The sequence below is a fragment of the Zonotrichia albicollis genome, chromosome 3 (assembly GCF_047830755.1).
Source record: "Zonotrichia albicollis isolate bZonAlb1 chromosome 3, bZonAlb1.hap1, whole genome shotgun sequence".
NCBI lineage: Eukaryota > Metazoa > Chordata > Aves > Passeriformes > Passerellidae > Zonotrichia > Zonotrichia albicollis.
In genome coordinates, this window is record NC_133821.1 from 21,012,810 (window position 1) to 21,031,197 (window position 18,388).

The window sequence follows — 18,388 nt, forward strand, 5'->3', positions numbered from 1 at the left end:
AATTTCAAGGAGCATTTCATGAGAATGCAGCTGCCTGGGCCATAGGAGTGATATGGAATGGGATAAAAGTGAGTGTTTCAGGGCAGAAACTATCTCTTCCTAAAATTGTCACAAGATTCCATAGTGTCATTTTCAACACTGAATATGAATTTAAATACATCTTCCAGGTAGACCTACCCTCAGTCCAGACTCAAAGGCCGCCTTAGATACATACCTTTAGGAAAACACCCAAATGCTGTCTTCAGCCATATCCTTTGTTCTGTTTTTGTACTGTCCAGTTTGCTGTGGGTAAAAGCCAGCCTTGCTTGTGACAGAGAGAAGGGCACCTTCCCCTGTAAGAAACTTGGTGTGCAGCATCTTGTTCCAGATCGCAAGGCAAGATGTATTCTATTTGCTGGCTGTATAGGAGGTATCTTTTGTCAAGTGGGCTGTTTTCCTTATTTTTTCCACAATCTCTCCTCCCTTGGGAGGGAGACATCAGCTGATAACAGGCTATTGAATGTCACTGCATGGCTGATAAGAACTACAGCATCCCATTGGGAGATGCTCCACCCAGAGGGAGGAGCCAAGCATTGCCACCCAGATATAATCTGGAGATTCTGGAAATAGCACACAGCGTCTCCACTGGATTCCCCAGAGGAACAGCAGCTGCCTCTTCTTCCACTGGATCTTCAGAGGAAGAATACATCCTTTCTACAGGATCCCTGCTCCAACAGAACCAGACCTGACACTCCAGGAGTACTGCAGCCACATTTCCAATAGGACTGCTACCAACACCCTGATCCACAGGGTGTCAGGGTGGGTTCTGACTCTGTTTTAGTTTACTGCATTGTTTATTTTATCCTTTTATTTTCTTCCCTATTAAAGAACTGTTATTCCTGCTCCCATATTTGTTGCTTGAGAGCCCCTAATTTAAATTTTATAGGAATTCGGAGAGAGGGGGTTTATATTTTTCATTTCAGGGGAGGCTCCTGCCTTCCTTATCAGGCACCTGCCTTTCCAAACCAAGACACATTCTGCAATGCAAAGAGGTCTGAAACAGCTGCTGCAAGCCCAAAATGTGGTTCAGGGTACCACCAAACCTATTCCTTAGAGTGTTCATCACCTTAATAGTTCTGCAGCTTTGCCAAGTAAAACTGGATGTCCAGAGACATCTGAACATTGACCCAATCATTGCACAGCCCAACACGGAGAAATCCAGCTACTGTCACTTTATTTGTCTTCATGCCTTGTGGTTCACTACACTTGTTTACAATACAAATACACTATTCAATACAAAATACTCAATGACCATATATTAGTATTTTCTTCATAGTATCCCTGAAGTGCACAGGCCCTTCCTTTATAAACAATGTTGCATAAACGGCTGTACATGAGACAGACACTCCTAAAATGAAGCTTGGTACTGAAAGAAGCCAGGAGGGGACACCTGGGGCGTTTCCCCGGGATGGGTTTAACTCTGGGACAGACGAACAGCGATGTCTTTGCTGCTGTGGAAGGCTGTTCTATGCTATTCCCACCTCCAGGTTCTCATCCCCCAGCAGCGAGGATTACCAGGAGCAGACATGCAGAGTGGCACTGCCATTCCCTGTTCCAGCCCTGGTGTGCTGTGGCTGCTCCCTGTGCAGGGCAGCAGGAGCAGCCCTGGTCTGACATTGCTGTCCGAGACCCACTGAGCCACATTAACGCAGCCCTGGGGCTTCCCACCGTGGTCCCTGCACCTCCTCTGGCTGTGGCCATCCCCCCTCCCACCCCACTCCCTCTCTGCACCTCGGGGAGCAGAACCACCCTCGCTCCTGCCCTGCTTCACTCCCAGGCACGTGGTGGGCAAACCAAGTTCAGCGGCACAAAGGGAAGGTGATGGGGCAGCTGGAAAGGCAGAGAGACAGGCAGCCGAACCCAGTTTACCTCCAGCAGCTCATGGAACCACCTACTTATCTTCTCTAGGAAACCAGGTAACATCCACATGGAAATAAGCCATTTTCAGGGTTTTTCCCCAAGCACAGGGTTGTTCCCCAGTTGTGCTTTACATCCTGTAGATCATACTGCTTCCCGCTTTTCCACTGCAGAATGAGGAAGACATAAATCAGAACATTATTACTACCAACACAAAAGATTAACGGTCTTAAAACAAGTTCCTTAAAAATATACAGTGTGTCAATAGACTATAATTTGAAAAATAAGTTATGGACAAAAATGGGTAAGAGGGTTAAAATAACTTGAATTTGTTTTTCTCCTAGCATGGAGGGGTTTGATAGTGGAATTTGGGATTTACAGAGTGCTTTGGTCTGGTGAGCCCATGGTGACTTAAATCCCTTCTGCTCCCTGCAGCTCTGAGTACTGAACAGGTGAATCATCCTAGACACAGAAATTAAAATTTCTGGTTCATGCTCATGGCAACTGCAGCCTGAACACAATCAACAGAGCACCCTTTGGTCCAAGCAATTAATGGTAGTATTTATTTTCTAAGAAAAAGGACAGGCAAATGCTCCAGGTCCTGTTCCTAAGTGAGGAGATTTGATTACCACCAATATTTATAGAACAGTTTTTGCAACCTGGGGTACTGTGCTTGGACAGCACACAGAGACACCAAACTAAATGCTTGCTGTGGAAGAACTCAGAAATTGTATGGTTTTAACATTAAAAATGAGCCCAAACTGTATTTCTGAATTCCAAGAGTTAAGAGAGAGGGATTAAAAATAAATCAAACAAACAAACAACAGTAATACAAACAAACCCCAAAACTCCAGCCTCAAAAAACCAAGAAAATCCAAATCAATAAAGTACCCACAACAAAGCATTTTGCACTGGAGACATTAGAGGGAAGCTCACTTAAAAGCAGCTGCCAGGGATGAACAGTATTTGTCTCAATGCACTGTATTCAGCAGACTGGAGAATTTCAGTAGCAATTCACCATTTCCCCTGATCAGAATTATCTCTTGACATATTCCATAGGTAAGAAGCAGGATTGTGTTTAGCACCTTCATTTTTTTACAACTCCCATTCTGTAAGAAATTCTATGATAAAATAACTGCACAGCACAAGCTCAAAGCAGTAATCACACTCTCATCATGGCTGGGAGAGCCTGCCTTTCACACCTACAGGCTTAAAATAATTTCTTACTGCTTGTGCTTTTTAAGTTTCTTTAGAAATTCCAGCTTTTACATCATAACCTGGCAGCTTATCTGCATTTGTGCAGCATGGAAGCTGCTGCCTCAGACCCAAGAATTAATAATTTCAGCTAGTCAAAGATCATTAACTTAGCAACTTTTTGTTCTTGTGCATTCTTTTGAAAACACTCATCAGTAAACAGGTCAGCTTCTGCCCTCAGTAACTTTGTAAGGCGGCAAAAACCCAGAGTGTGCTCCTTTCCAAAGAAAGGCTAAAGAAAACAATGAGGAGTTCAGCTCTTCTGAAAATGAGAAAGCTGGAATACTTAAATGAAAATTGCTATTATATGTGAATAATGTCCTAGTGTAATAAATTGTTCAGATGGTGCTTGCCTGCTGAATTAATCAGCTTTCCTGAGACTCGAGAAACTGCCCCACTGAGTTTACTGAGCTAGAGAGAGAGAGACTGGTGTGACACTAACGCAATCCTGAGCTAGAGAGAATCCCTCCCCAGTGGCTATTTCACAGCAAGAGCTGTGAGCCTAATAACCTGGGAGATGACAAATACCCTCTTAGCTCAGCCTGAAGAAGCGTGTAAGCGTGACCCTTGTTATCCCCCCTAACCCATGCAGCAGCTGTGGGATGGATCTCTAGCAGATGAACATGAAATTCAGAGCAGCCCCTGACCCAAGCTTCCCAACAGGAGCACAGCCTGTTAACCAGTCACCACATCTGCTTTTGGCTTTCGTCTAAGAAGAGGATTTAATTCTGGGCATCAGAGGCATCAGAAAGGCAGATTAGGAGAGCACGCTACTCCTCCCCCTGCAATGTGTTTTGTTCAAGGGGGTGGCCCAAGCCAAATCCTCCAATTTCAATCTGCCCATCCCAAAGTTTAGGAGGTATGGAGATTCTGGTTTGTTTCCTGATGAAGACAGGAAGCTTACCTCAACGTTTGGATCCAGGGCCAGACTCAGGGCCACTTCACTGAAATCAAGAGTCTCAGACTGAAGAACATCTTCCCACTCCTTTGCTGATGCTCCAGGACTCCCATCTCTATGGAAATAAGCACCCCTTTTTTGGATAGCAATCATGCTAAAACAGCTCCTCCCAATCCTAAGCTGAAGTTACTAATGCACATCTTTACACATGAATTATTTCCTACATCTATGTTTTGACAATACACTTAACTGGAGTATTTTTCATGCACGGGGTGTACAAAGTGAGTCAATGGAGTGTTTGTCCTTAAACCACTATCATACATGTATTTTTGCCAAAGGAAAAAGGGCTCTAAACCCTTCAGTACAGACAGTATCTGGCTTCCAGACAGTGGCACAATGTAGTCTTCTGCCTTCATGGTGTTGTTCATACAGTGTATGTCAAAGGCTACTTCAAACCTTTGAGGTATGCAGGTGGCTGTCCCTTTTCAGGGCAAGTGAAAGTCTCTCTCATGACCATGGTCCTTTAGAGCTTCACCTTCATTCCACTTGACACTCCCACGTTCCTGATGAAGGGCATCCCTACTTTTGTAGGACAGAAGGAATTTTAAAGGGCTTTACTTGGTTCTGGTGGTTAAGCACAGGTGAACAAACACAAACCAAAGAAAACCCCAGCCAAACAATGCCTGCCCCCTGAATGCCTCGTAGCATCTACACCCATCCTCTGCTTCCTCTCCCCTCCCTTCAAGTGATGCAGTGTGACCAGGGTTTTTCCACTGCCCTGCCAGCACCCCCACAACACTGTGCATTCAAGGACTTTCGAAGACTGGATTGCAGCTGGACCAAGACTGGAGAATGTGCCATCGTGTCACCATTCAGCGCCGTCGTATTTCTTTATTTTCGTTTGGATAGACGACACTCTTCCCAAACCCACTACAAGCCCTGCCAGCAGCAGGAGACCTCCAGGTCTTCCACAGCAACGACAAGTTTGGCACGGGAAAGCCCAGACATGAAACACTCATGGCAGTGAGCCGCGGCTTGACACGGAAGCGGAGGACGCACAACTGGGAAAAGCTCACAGGAAGGGCATGACGACAACCATGCGGATGAGTTGATGCAACAGCAGCTGGGCCTTGCAGTTAACAACAAACAGTTCCCTGCATCCTCCCTCCCCCTCGTTCCTTTGACTCTGCTGGGGCCCCGGTGGTTTGAAGCCTCTCGGGTTAGTAGAAACTACAGCCTCAAGGGTGGCACTTTTGGAGCAAGTTTGCACGAAACAGGAGGTGACGCTGTCCCATGCCTTGCTCGCGGTGTGTTGGGTAACGGGACATCTCTGCAAGGCTCAGGGGCCACGGGGGGGAAAAGTCAAGAGAGGGTCGAGGGCACTCAGGGCCCCTGCTGGGTTATGTGGCTCTTGTTTCTGAGGACAGGGTCCTCGTAACTGCTAGCACAAGGTGCTGTGGAGCTTTCCAAGGGCAAGCCCTGCTGCTGGTATCCGTAGTTGACGTTCCCACAGGGGAAGTGGCGGAGCCTAAAGAGAGGCACTTCTTTAACGCTTGCGGTTAGGGAAGATGGCTCTAAGAGCAGGGAGGAGCCTGGCAGCCTGCCAGTCACAATGTTGGGCCCCACAGTACAGTTTCCTTCCTGTCCCAAATTCTCCCTCTCGGGCCTCTCCTTCTCCAGCAGAGAACTGTTTTTGCTGGCCTGCTTCTCTGCAAACCAGGAGCCGTAGGTTGGATTCCAGAGGTTGGTGGGCTTGTTTCTGGAGCCCCGGCTTTTGTGAAGCTCGGAAGGGGGGTTGGACTGGGCATAGGCCATGTTGATGTGCCCTCCCCCTGTGGCTGACTGCACCTTCCCTGGCCCTGGCTGTTCCAAGGCTCCCATTTTCCCTAGAGATTTTCCAGCAGTGACGGCTGATGCCAGGGGTGGTGGAGATGGCAGGGTTTGTTTGTCATCCTTTCTGTCTTGGTGTGTTGGGACCAAGAGAGGAGGAATTCCCTCTGGATCGTCGGGGCGCATCGCCACCTTCTCCTCCTCCTCAGCCGATGGGCCATATTCCACCGGCAGGGCGGTGTTGATGACATCGGGATCCTGCCCAAGGGAACAACGGGAATTCCTCAAAGCCTGCAGCCATCACACATCTAGCAGCTGTCATGCTATGATCTCAACACATCCCACCACCCAGAGCCCACATTCCATCAGGAGGGGATAGACAAAATGCAGTTAGGTGTGAGATGCAACAAGATATCCTTAAAATCCAACTCTTTAAAAGAAAGTAACCCTTAAACTCACCACAGAACAGCAGAGGCACAAAACCAATGAAAAGCATTTTTTATGTCCAGCAAAATTTCCTGTGGGAATGCTTTTTGGAATCTCTATCATCTCAGAGTTCATAACACTCTCAGATAATATTGAGAAAGTTGGAACTATGTAAGTATTGCCTCCACATGAGAAGGGAGGAATGGGAATGCAGAGTGAAGACAATACTGGCAGACCCCTTGAAGCCTGAACCCACAGGGGCTGTAGTTCTGAGCTATTTAAGCAGTTTTGAAAATTAAACTGAGAGAAAATGCAGTGATGTTGGCAATCTTTACTTATTGCTACATGCCAGGGCAAGCTACAGATAGCAGAAAAATATGCCTCCCAATCCCAGGATCCAAACACACACAAAAAACAGATCAAGCTTCCCAAATAGCAAGGGAAAGCAGACTGACTGAAGTGAAAAACAGTGAGATCATACAAGGAGTCTGTGCTGATGCAGGCAGGAGAACATTTTCCAAACTGCTCTATTCCTCAGAAGCTAAAGTGGTGGTAAAAAATAAGTAAATCAGATTTACTGATTTTCCCCATTGCCTAGCCTAAGAATCCCCACTCCTTTAGCCTGGCCATCTCTCCACCTGCCTACTCCAGCCCTGTCAGATTAAAAAAAATTGCCAACAGCTGCTGAAACCATCTGCAAAGGATGCTCTGAGCTGGGACCATTGCTGTTCAGTGCTGACTGTGCCTTAAGGGTAAACACTGGGATGGAGTGCCTGGGATGAGACATGTGAAAGCAGCACAGGTGCTGCCCTGTCTCTGCTCTTTTGCTTGTTGGAATCTGTGCCTCTATAAGCAGAAGCAGGGCTACAGGTGTGCTCTTTGTAAAGCTCTGTCAGCCTGTGCCTTTCAGCAGCAAGAGACAAGAAGGATCAAGCACCTGGTGAGGTGAATATCCCAGCCTGACATCAGTCTCCTTGGACTGCTGACTGCATAGTGCAGTGCTGCCTCCTCATCTCGAGTCCTGGCTTGTCTAGAGAGCTCCTCAAGAGGAACCCTCTCCACCCCTGCCATCTGAGGTGAATGAACACGGATACCTGAGTGCAGTACTCAATCCTCTCCAAGATTATGGCAAAGTTTGGCCGGTCCTCAGGCTGGTGCTGCCAACACTGGGTCATGATGCGGTAGCTGGAAGGGCAGAACAGGAGATGGTTGTGAATGGCAGATCCCATGGGATGTGCCAACTGCTCATGGCAGCTTGGGAATCACAGACAGAATCACAGACATTCAGCACCATTCTTGCTTCTAATAAATGAGAGTTCTCTGCCTTCCCTGGTGTCACAGTGTTCACAGGGGTCTTATTTTGAGGGAAGAGACGGAGATCTGACTCTATATTTCAGAAGGCTTGATTTATTATTTTATGATATATATTACATAAACTATACTAAAAGAGTAGAAGAAAAGGCTTCATCTTAAAAGGCTAGCTAAGCTAAGAATAGAATGCCAAAGAATCATAACAAAGGCAGCTGTCTTGGACTCTGTCCGAGCCAGCTGGGGCTGTGATTGGCCATTAATTACAAACATCCAACATGGGCCAATCACAGATCCACCTGTTGCATTCCACAGCAGCAGATAACCATTGTTTACATTTTGTTCCTGAGGCCTCTCAGCTTCTCAGGAGGAAAAATCCTAAGGAAAGGATTTTCATGACAAGATGTCTGCGACACCCTGGAGTTGGACAACTGATGCACTGATGACCACTGGAGTGTGACCACCAGTGGGGTAAAATGCACAATCTTTCAAAGAATTACTCATCCACCTGAAATCCCTTGCACAACACACTAAAGGTAGGCAGGGCTACAGATAAAGGAGCCCAGTTTTCCCTGTCTGTGAACAGTTGGATGCACTGAAGTTTCACAGCTAACCTAAGACAGAGAAATATTGTGTCATCTCTGACCAAACAAGCAGTGGGCAGGACTTCTCCAATGGGCCCTGATTTATTCTCCAAAACAAAAGAAAAATTAAATATTAGAGAAATCACTGGCACTAAAGATTAATAAGGCAGATTAGCCATGATTAGGTCAATCTTAAAGGTCATTAACTTTTGAGTACAGAAAAAGCATCTGAAACAGAAACTTAGTTGCATGAATATATCAAAGTTATAGTCTCATACACAGGGCCAGGGCAGTTTTTAGGTGGATCCATCCTTCCTCCATTGGTGACAAACTCCAGAACCTCCTGGTTGCTTTTGCTGGGGTAGGGCATGTATCCCAAAGAGAATATCTCCCACAGCAACACGCCAAAGGACCTGAGCACAGAAACAAAGGAAAATAAAGTGAGGGATACTGGAATGACCATCACCAGTAGTCATTCAATGCCATCAGCATTGCTCTTTGCAACCCTTGATCAGGCAGTTGGTGGAAATCCTGCTGTAGGATCCAGACATAAATAAGCTGCACAGCTGTAACTTTAAAACTTTTAACAAGTATCAGTAGTTGACTGCTAGGTGAGTGAAACCTATGATGTAGGTAGGTAAACATGTTTGCTTTGCCCTTGTACTCAGCACTGCTCAATTGGAGGTAACAAAAGTACAAGTCAGGTTATCCTTTTCTGAGACACTGACCACTGCTGGAGAGAGAACTTTTGGCAAAATTTCCTCTGGAATAGCCACCCTGCATGAAATATCCTGCTAGTGAACCCCCACTGGTGCTCTGAGGCCCACAGGCCCCACCTGTCACTCAGAGAACAATGAAAACCCTCCCCAGCACACACAGCCCTGGCCTGGGCACTGGGGCCTGCAAAGCCCTGGGGACAGTGGCTGGGCCAGTGCCCCTCCAAAGCATTCACCTGATTTAATTCACATTAAAGCTGTAGAGAGATGTGCAGCAATGGGGAACTCCTCTGCCTGGTGCTGAGACAGGCAGAGCTCAGCTGTACAATGAGTGTGGACCTCACCCTCTGCTGGGGCCTGCTCAGGAGCTGTGTCCTGGCCACCAGCCCCGTCCCCCTCCACACACCCTGAGCTCTTGCCTCCTGCTCTGCCAATTTTCCTCCCCACCTCTGGCCACTGAGGAGCTCCGAGTGCTGCTGTAGGCCAGGAGAAAGGCAAAACCCACAATGCAGGACACCATTCTCCCTGACTGGCAGGATGGATCGTGCCTGCAGCCTCCCCTGCTGCTTTCCTCAGTGTGGGACTGATGCTTTCCTGCTGGAGCAGCACCTGCATCTGCTCTGCTCTCCCTGCCCTGCAGTCCCCACCTCTGCACAGGCCTGACCTTTCTGCTCCCTTGTCTCCTCAAACACTGCTGCCTCTGAAAGACCCAGCTTGCCTTTTTAGTATGTGAAAAATGAACAAGAACATGTGTTTTTTACAAAATATTCACGATTCACAAAAGGGGTTCCAACACGGCCAGCGGAGGAAAGGAAGCGCACCATGTATCTGTTTTTGATGTGAAGATCCCTTCCATGAAAGCCTCAGGGGGCATCCATTTGACAGGCAACATTGCACACCCACCCTTACGATAGTAGCTGGCTCTGCAAAGAACAAACAGAACAAAAGAGTCAGCCAAGGATTCAGAAAATGACATCAATATGAGATTTTTGTAATTACAAATATTCAAATGATGAGCCTGAGGAGAGACTAATTTAGGTGGAACAATCTAAGTGCTGGAATGACCTGTTTCTTCTCATAGAATTTGTGGAAAAGAGCAAACCATGGAAGTGCTGTTTAATCTACATCACTTCAGGCCTGATCTGGTGAACCAGTTATCCTCATGCTCCTAGGGAATTACTAACACAGTAACTGCTGCTGGCAGAAATTCCTCCTGCCCCTTTCAACCACAGCAAGATCTCCTCACCTTATCTCACACGTGGTCATCCTGGGCATACCCAGCAAGAATAAACCAAACCTATCCCATATATACCCAGTCTAAAGCCCTGGGAGTAAAATCCAAACCCCTCAATAGGAACAAGGAGCTGGGACAGTGACACAAAAATGTTCCTGAGACAGGAGTCACAGCAGTCCTTTGGAGTGGCTGTCATTTAAAATAAAACCTGCAAGCCCCAAATGCCATGCTGGCAGTTGCAGGAGGCTGCTCATGCAAGCTGCTATCACTGATCACAAGAGCACAGCCTGGGTGCTCCAAAGGGTGCTCCTGGACAAAGAAACACATGCAGGCTTCAAAGGCACCTTTGAAAGCTCAGCACCAAAGTGTTCATCTTGGCAGTCAGTTCTGCTGATTGTGTGAGGGTGACAGATGCTGCTTTGTCCCAGCAGAGCCCCATCTGACAGTGGGGCTGCATGGGGGCTCTTTGTGGAGGGAAAAACCCAAGCAGCTCTGATACACTTGGGTTTCTGAAGGCAGCACTCTGTTTGCAGCCCCTCAGGCTGTGATACTGTCAGAGCTCAAGCTGAGCACAGCCAAACCTGGCTTAGTAATTGCACAGGAGAATCCCCAAGGAGGTAAAAAAGAAGGCAAGGCACTGGAATGAACTGTGCAGGTGACTGAGCATGAGGCATTCCTTCTTCTGAGTCAGGGCAAATCAATTCCTCAGCACAGCATGGTATGGAGCTGCACTTCTAGAGGTGCTCTGAGGAAGATGAAACATCAAACTGCAGCCCTGACTGCTCATGGTCATTAAAGATTTTCTGGCACTTCTTGCAAGAGCAAAGGTAGTTAACCCTGTGTCCTGGCTGAATTCCAGTTTGGGTGATTACATTTTCCCGACCTTCTGCACTTTCCTCCTTTAGCTGCAGTAAATTGAGGAAATTTACTGATGACACCAAACCAAAGGTGCAGGGGTAGCATCAAGGAGAGAGATTAAACTCAGAATGATTTGGGATCACAAAACAAAGGGGCACATCAATGCCATTCAGCGTGGAGAATGTAAAAAAAGGAAACTGAGGACAGAATCTAAGAGGGAGGGAAAACCTTCCATGACCATTAGACTTCACTGCCCAGAAAACTGTCCAGGACAGTTTAAGGCAAAGACCAGGAAGGCATCAGCTGGGATTCACCAGGCTGGCATCTCTCCACTCTCACCTCACCAGGTTACACAGAGCAGCACAAGAGGCTGCACAAAACTGCTCCTCCCCCATTTCAGTGACCTCCCACTTGCAGGTACCCTGGGCTTGGCTCTGTTACCTGTAAATGTCCCGGGCCATTCCAAAGTCTCCAATCTTAGCCACTCTCCCAGGCCCCCGACAGGTAAGGAGGCAGTTCCTGGCAGCAATGTCCCTAAAAGGAAAGGGGAGAAAAGAAACAGAAAGAGAAGAACCACTTAATAATTTGACAGTTTTTCAAGTCAAAAAGTAAACAAAATATAGTACCTACTTTTTTGAGCTGCAGAGAACCTAAACAGCCAGAAAAGTCAGTGTTTATGGATAACTGCAATGTCCCCAGTTCCAATCTATCCCCACAGCAGAAATAGTTTTGTTCTTTAACATTTTCTCTTTAAACTTCACATAAAATCTTCCAGTTGAAAGGGTGAGCCTCCTGTGAGCCTCCCTTCACCCCAGGAGTTATTTTTATGTCTCTAAGGAGTGCAGGAAGAGGAGCTGATTTCAGAATGTACAAGTCCCAACATCCAGCTGTCTGGGCAATGAACCTCTGATCTGTCCCTACTGTGCTTGTTCAAGTGTTGTCAAAAGGCTGTTGTACTGCCAGAGACAGGTGTCAGAACACTGCCAGAACAGTGTGCAGGTGTTGCTCTGAATACTGAAGCTGTGGGCCTGAATCTGTGTGTGCAGGTAAAGCTCCGAGCTCCACCTCTGCTGGGCTGGAGTAAACCTTGAGGTCTGGATAACACAATGGCACAACTTTTGGTGAGTTCTGGATAACACAATGGCACACCTTGTGGTGAGGTCTGGATAACACAATGGCACACCTTGTGGTGACTCTCAGAGCTGCAAACTGCCACCTTTCTCATCTCTATTCTACAGGCAGATTCTAGGTGCTTGCCAAGCACCCTGTTTTGCAGGAGCAATGGTCACCTGATGTTGGCCTTCTGGCTGTGCTTGTGCAGGTGTTTGAGAAGGGGAGAAAAAGCTTCCAAAACGAGCAGACAGGCACTAAATAAAACTCACGACAGGGAGAGACTTAAAGACTTTTGTCACACTGTGTCCATTTGCAGAGCAGGCAAATAGGCTGCACAAATGCAGGTCCTGAGACAGGGCTCAGAATCTTTGGCAAAACTACAGACCTTTGCCAGCCTGATTTATAGCAGCTCCTTTCTTCATTGTTTCTAGAATTCTGATTTTGTCTCCCTGTTTAAAGGTATCCAGCCACTAGAGTGCAGCAGGACACAAACAGATAGAGCAGGGCATTGTGAGCCCCAGCTGGCCTTTGTGCAAGTCCTGCCCAGGCTGGGCTCACCCACCTGTGAATGAAGTGGTTCTCCTCCAGGTACTGACACCCACAGGCAATGTCACGGGCCACGTGCAGCAAATCCAGCATGGAGAGGGAGGAGGGCTGATTCTGCCAAAAGACAAGGGACACATATGGGTTAAAAGCAGAAATATGGTGTGATTTGTCCCCGCTACAGTGCTGGGAGCTCTCCAGCAAGTGACAAAGGGATTAGGAAAATGCACAGGAGAGAGTTCATAGCCATGAACTATGAAAGGATGTGCAGACACGTTACACAGATCCCAGAGACAGAATCAGAACAGACAGAATCAGCTGGCTCTGACTTTCCAGCTCCATTGGCATGCTCCTGTAAGAATTTCCCCCAGTTCTCAGGGCACATCTGAATTTTCAGCACGATTTTTGAGATCTGGATCCTGAACTGTTCTTCACTGAGTTTCTCTGTATTACTGCCAGCTCCTCTCTAAAGTCACCTTGAACCACGGGAATGACATTTTGTATAATGGCATGAGTCACATTTGCTCTTTCCATCCTCCACATCTGTGTAGGTTTTATCTTGCCCCTCAGAGCACTGGCACAGTTTTGTGTAGCCAATGGCTACGGAAGACTGAGGCTGCCAACTCCTTGTTCCTGCCCCTGTGATGAAGCCCTCAGCCCTTGCCAGGAGGAGCCAGATGCTCTGGTGGAAAGGGCAGGATTCACACTCAGCCCCTGCAGCCAAACCACAGCTGCTGCCCTGTGGTGAGATTCAGTGATGCCTGAGGTGGGAATCAGTGATTCCTGTGGTGAGATTCAGTGATCCCTGTGGTAGATGCAGTGATCCCTGTGGCCAGTCCTGTGGGAGAGGGGAAAGTGCTGCTGCCAGCTGAATGATGAGAAACAACCAGGTGGCAGTGACTGCTCATGGTACAACAACCATTTCATGGCTAAGTGTTTATCAGCCTTAGTAACAGCACCAAACAAGCTGATCACACTCCTTGGCTCTCTCTTAGGACACCAACCAGTCAGCCTAGTCCCCAAAAGGCACACCTGCCCCTGGGGTTGTCACACCAGTGCAGAAATCAGCACAGCTTCCCCAGTGACAGGGACTGCTGGCTCTCCAGCCCATCTCCAGGTCCATGCCACGCTGTGCTGGCCACCCCACCTGAGCTAAACCACTGCAAACTGGGACTGGAAATAAGTCCAGGCTCTGCAGCAATGACTAGTTAAACAGTGGTCACTGGCTGGTAAAACTAAAAAACAAAAATCAACCAAACAAAAAACCACAACCAGAACTAAACAACAACACCAATAACAAAACCAAAAAAACACCACCAAAACAAAACACCAAAAAAACCCCCCAAAAAGGCCAAAAACAAACCCCAAAAAACAAACCCCGAAAAAACCCCATAAAACAAAAAAAAAAAAAAACCACCCAAAAACCCCACCAAACAAAAACTCAAAAAAAAAAAAACAACCAAAAAACCAACTTAATGTCCTCTGAAGATATTAGGAAAAAAAAAAACCTGGCCTCAATACTTGACTAATGAAATAATTGAAAAATGGTGCATGTCTGTGTGAACAAAGCCTGTTTTGTTCAATACAGGGCCATAAACCAAAATGTGATCTTGTTCCACCTGCCTGTATTTTATTATTTACACAGCATAGTTCATTGCATATATATACTTCACTGATTTTTTAAAACACTGGACTGCATCTCCCCTTAAACTTTTCTCTTTACAGAGTAACTGTTTTCTGCAAACATAAAGCAGCTCTTTCCCTGCCATTTTGTTGGGCAGGGGGAATAATCTCTTTTACCTCTGTGAGTTAAAGTGACTCACCAGCTACACAAGATGGCTACAATAAGAAAGAATGCACATCTTCTTTTTCCCTTGCAGGGCATAACCAAGGGGAAATTAATATCTCAATCTACCCATTCCCTGCTCTTTCAAGCAAGGGTCAGAAACCTGAAGTGAAAACTGAAAAACTGAGTAAAAAGCCCAATTCTTTACTCTACAATCGATTTCAGACTCTGGATATACTGCAAAGCAGTCTGTAGGCTGAAGCCACAAGCTGATTTGATCTGTATAGCTTTTTTCTCTTTTTCCCTTTTTTTTCTTTTTGCTTTCCTTTCCTTCCTTGGATAAATTCCTTCCACCTTTTATTTGGCTAAATACAATCCTAAAACAGATGTGACTGCCCAGCCAAGGACAATTTAGCCATGTAATTTGTTTGAAAAATGGAGGTTTGGGATTCATTTTGCAAGGGGGCAGCCTTGAGACAAACAAAAGGATTTGCTTTACAGCCTTTGCTCCCCAGATGAATGGATGGTGCCAGCTGCAGGGCTCCACTGCTCGGGGCAGTGGGCATGCTGGAACCAGTGCTGTGACACGTCCCAGGTGAGGCTGAATCTTGCCAAAGGTGAATGAAATTGTGTGTATTGTTCAGTGTAATCACTGCTCTGTGCAACAGGCTGCACAGCACAAAAGAGGGGAATCATTTATCCATATATGATTTCTCTCCCAGAGCTGGGCTTGGATTGCTGTGCTGTGTGTGAGAAAGATCAGCACTGAACCTCCCAGAATGGACAATTCTGCAATGCTCACACTGAGCTAAGGCTCCAATTCCAGGAGCCTCTGGATCTACCAGCCTGCCTCTCTGCAGATGAGGGGGAAGAGGTAATCCTGTAATAGATGTGAAACTCTGTTAAAAATGGAACAGAGAAAGCCTTCAGGGTTGTTAGCCATGGACTCATGGGGAATTATGAATCTGAACCTTATGGAGAGGACCCAGCTGGCATAAATGGACACATTCCACAAGAATCACTGGTCTTGTACCAGTGATGATCATTCTTAGAGTCCAGAAAAATCATTACATATTGGCTGAGCTGAAACTTCATTTTTTACATGAAGAACACAGATGAACACGCAACAGTGCTGGCAGCATCTCCATCTCTCATGAAGTTGGATCCCGTGTTCTGATACCTCCTGCAGGTGCTTTAGCTTTCCATTTCATGTCCCTGCAATGCCTTCAGTCACCCCTTCCCTTCATTCATCTTCTCCTTCACCATTCCCTCTGCTCCCTTTCCTCCTCTCTTTCAGTGTGCAAGTACACAGCAGCATGCTGCATGTGTCTTGTTCCAAGCCACACAGTTTGTAGCTGGCCAGTGGCAACTGGAGATCTCTCCAGCAAGGTGCTTTCTTTTTCCATTAGCCTTGGAATTAGTGCCAAGTTAATGTCTTTAACACCTCTATTACATCTATCCAAAACGAGCAAGTAAATTTGGTGTTACTGGCAAGGAAGTGCAAAGAGCAACTGGGGGCTGAAGGTAGAGACTGAACATGTAAATCTCTTTTTTTTTGTAATTAGGCTGAAAGCAAAAGTAGGTGGGAAAGACAAGGTAAAAGAAATTAGCTGGAAAATACAAAAGTGGAAAGTAAATAAGGAGAAAGGCAGTAATTAATATGGTGCTTTCTACAGAGTAAGAAGTGCATCTCTGCCACCCACCCAGTCAGATAGGGCTCATGTTCAATTAATTATTTGTGGAAGCAAAGCTCATCAAAGCCTCTTTACTCTGCACTGTCCCTTCTCTTTCCTTTCATGGCCCTGAAAAGCTAGACATCCAGCCTGCTATGCCTGCCTTCTGCCTGTCTTCCCTGAATAAGCAACAGGAGGAACAAAGCAGCTCAGGGTTCATTAAGAGCAGTCCAAAGATACATCCACCAGCACTGAGCCACAGGCCCTGTGTACAGAGACTGTCACACCTCGAGTGTATGCAGAGGGTAAATCCACTTCCAGGGCTGGATCCCATACTTCACAGAGCACAGTGCCCTGCACACATCTCAGCTCTCATCAGTCATAGTCTCCTTGCCTCGCAGTTTGTGAGTCAGCAGTCAAAAACGCACCAGAGGCTGATTTCTCAGCACTCACAGGTGCCACTGGCCCCTCAGGAGCTGCCCCAGCAGCCAGATAATGAATTACCCTGTCATCCTTGCCAGGCAGACACCACATGGGATGCTTGCAGAAGCAGGGCAAGGCAAGGGGAAAGAAGGTATTAGAATGGAGCAAAACAGTGTGGATCTGTGTCTGCACAGAGACAGGCTGCCCACGTTCACCCAGCTGTTAAAGAAGGAATGGAGACTGCTTTTCTGGATCAGTTCCAGCTTGCAAGTACCCATCTGCATTTGAAGCTCAGCTCTTCCAAAGTGTGGGAGACATGGGACGAAGCAGGAAACAGAGTCATCAATCCAAGGTCTGCTTCACTCCTGGGAGCAAGTTAAATACAGAAACCAGGGAGAATCTTCAAGCTGATGGGAAAAGGCCTTGTGCTATGGTCAGTCTCAGGTAACCTCAAACAGGTTAGGAAAAACAAGTGTCTTAGGTTGGAAATGGGGATGAGTATTCTATTCCTGTTATCTTCTGTTAATTGGGCAGTTTTCTTTATCTCTTCCACAACCAATCCCCCCTCCAGGACATACCTTCTGTTAATGGGCCAATGAGTGTCACTGCATGATTGATAAAATTCCATCATCCCACTGGGATATGCTCCGACCAGGGGGAGGAGCCAAGCATTCCTACCTGGATATAATCTGATATTTGGAGCACCACAGGCCACCTTTTCCCACTGGATTCCTAGAGGAGCAGCTTTCTTCTCCACTGGATTCCCAGATGAAGACCAGGCCCATCTACATCACCCCCGGACCTTCAGAGGAAAACTCCACCCTTCTACAGGATGGATTCCTGCTCCAACAGAACCACAGCTGGCACTGCAGGAGGGCTGCCGCCACCATTTCAATTTACTGCTACCAACACCCTGACCCATATGGTGTCAGGTTGTATTCTGACTCTGTCAGTGGTTTTTTTTTTGTGTTTTTTTTTTTTTTGTACTACTGCATTTTTATTTTTAGTTGTCCTAGTAAAGAACTGTTATTCCTATTCCCATATCTTTGCTTGAAATTTTAATTTCAAAATTAGAATAATTCAGAGGGAGGGGGTTTATATTTTCCATTTCAGGGGAGGCTCCTGCCTTCCTTAGCAGGCACCTGTCTTGTCAAGCCAAGACAACAAGGAAAGAAGAGGAATGGAAGGAAAAACTGTGAAGGCAGAAAGAGAAATACTAAAGAAGCAATGGAGGGAACCATCAGCCTCTTCTGCCATGGACTATCACAGGGGTTGCACAGAGCTATTGCTGACAAAAGCAGAAGTTGTGGTAAGGAAGAACTCATGACTGAGGTAGGGCCAAACAGAAAAAACTCCTCAGATCAGAAGGCTCCCATGACTTCATCCTGTCAAGATTAAGGGCTGTTTCATCTACAAAAGGAGCTGGCTCATTTTACTGCAAGTGGGTAAAAATTCCTGCTGTGCTGGACTAGTGTTCTTCCTCACAAGATCTGTACCATCACTGAGCTGGCCTCTCTAATTTAAGCAGCCAAACCCCATCGTGTTTCACCTGCCCATTCCCAGCCCTTGCACAGCCTGGCAGTTTTGAACAAAGCACTTACCTGCAGCATATCCTGTCTGTGCCATTTTACACTGCACTGGGTGAGAGTGGGGACCACATTGCAGAACATGAATTTCCCCATTCACCTACCATCAAGTTCAGCCCATTTGCAGGAGCATCTCTAGGTGCTTCAGAAAAACAACTTCTATTTATAAAGTCTGCTTGCTCAGATTTCACACTTTCCTTTCTGGGTGTTTAGCCTCCATATCCAGGAAGGAGCCACTTTATTGCAACCTATTCAAGACT

General features: G+C 46.7%; 1 protein-coding gene across 4 annotated transcripts in view; it reads right to left on the reverse strand.

The window, feature by feature from the left end:
- Positions 1–1,196: 1,196 nt before the first annotated feature.
- Positions 1,197–18,388, reverse strand: part of ALK (ALK receptor tyrosine kinase) — a 305,535-nt gene continuing 288,343 nt past the window's right edge. For all 4 annotated transcript variants that reach the window (XM_074536919.1, XM_026797338.2, XM_014271871.3 and 1 more), the window contains 7 exons: positions 12,680–12,777; positions 11,446–11,538; positions 9,734–9,835; positions 8,475–8,609; positions 7,399–7,489; positions 4,055–6,136; positions 1,197–2,063 (listed from right to left, as the gene is read on the reverse strand). In XM_074536919.1, the coding sequence (XP_074393020.1) occupies positions 5,432–6,136; positions 7,399–7,489; positions 8,475–8,609; positions 9,734–9,835; positions 11,446–11,538; positions 12,680–12,777 (1,224 nt within the window). In that variant the 3' untranslated portion in view covers positions 1,197–2,063; positions 4,055–5,431. The remainder of the gene's footprint in view (positions 2,064–4,054; positions 6,137–7,398; positions 7,490–8,474; positions 8,610–9,733; positions 9,836–11,445; positions 11,539–12,679; positions 12,778–18,388) is intronic.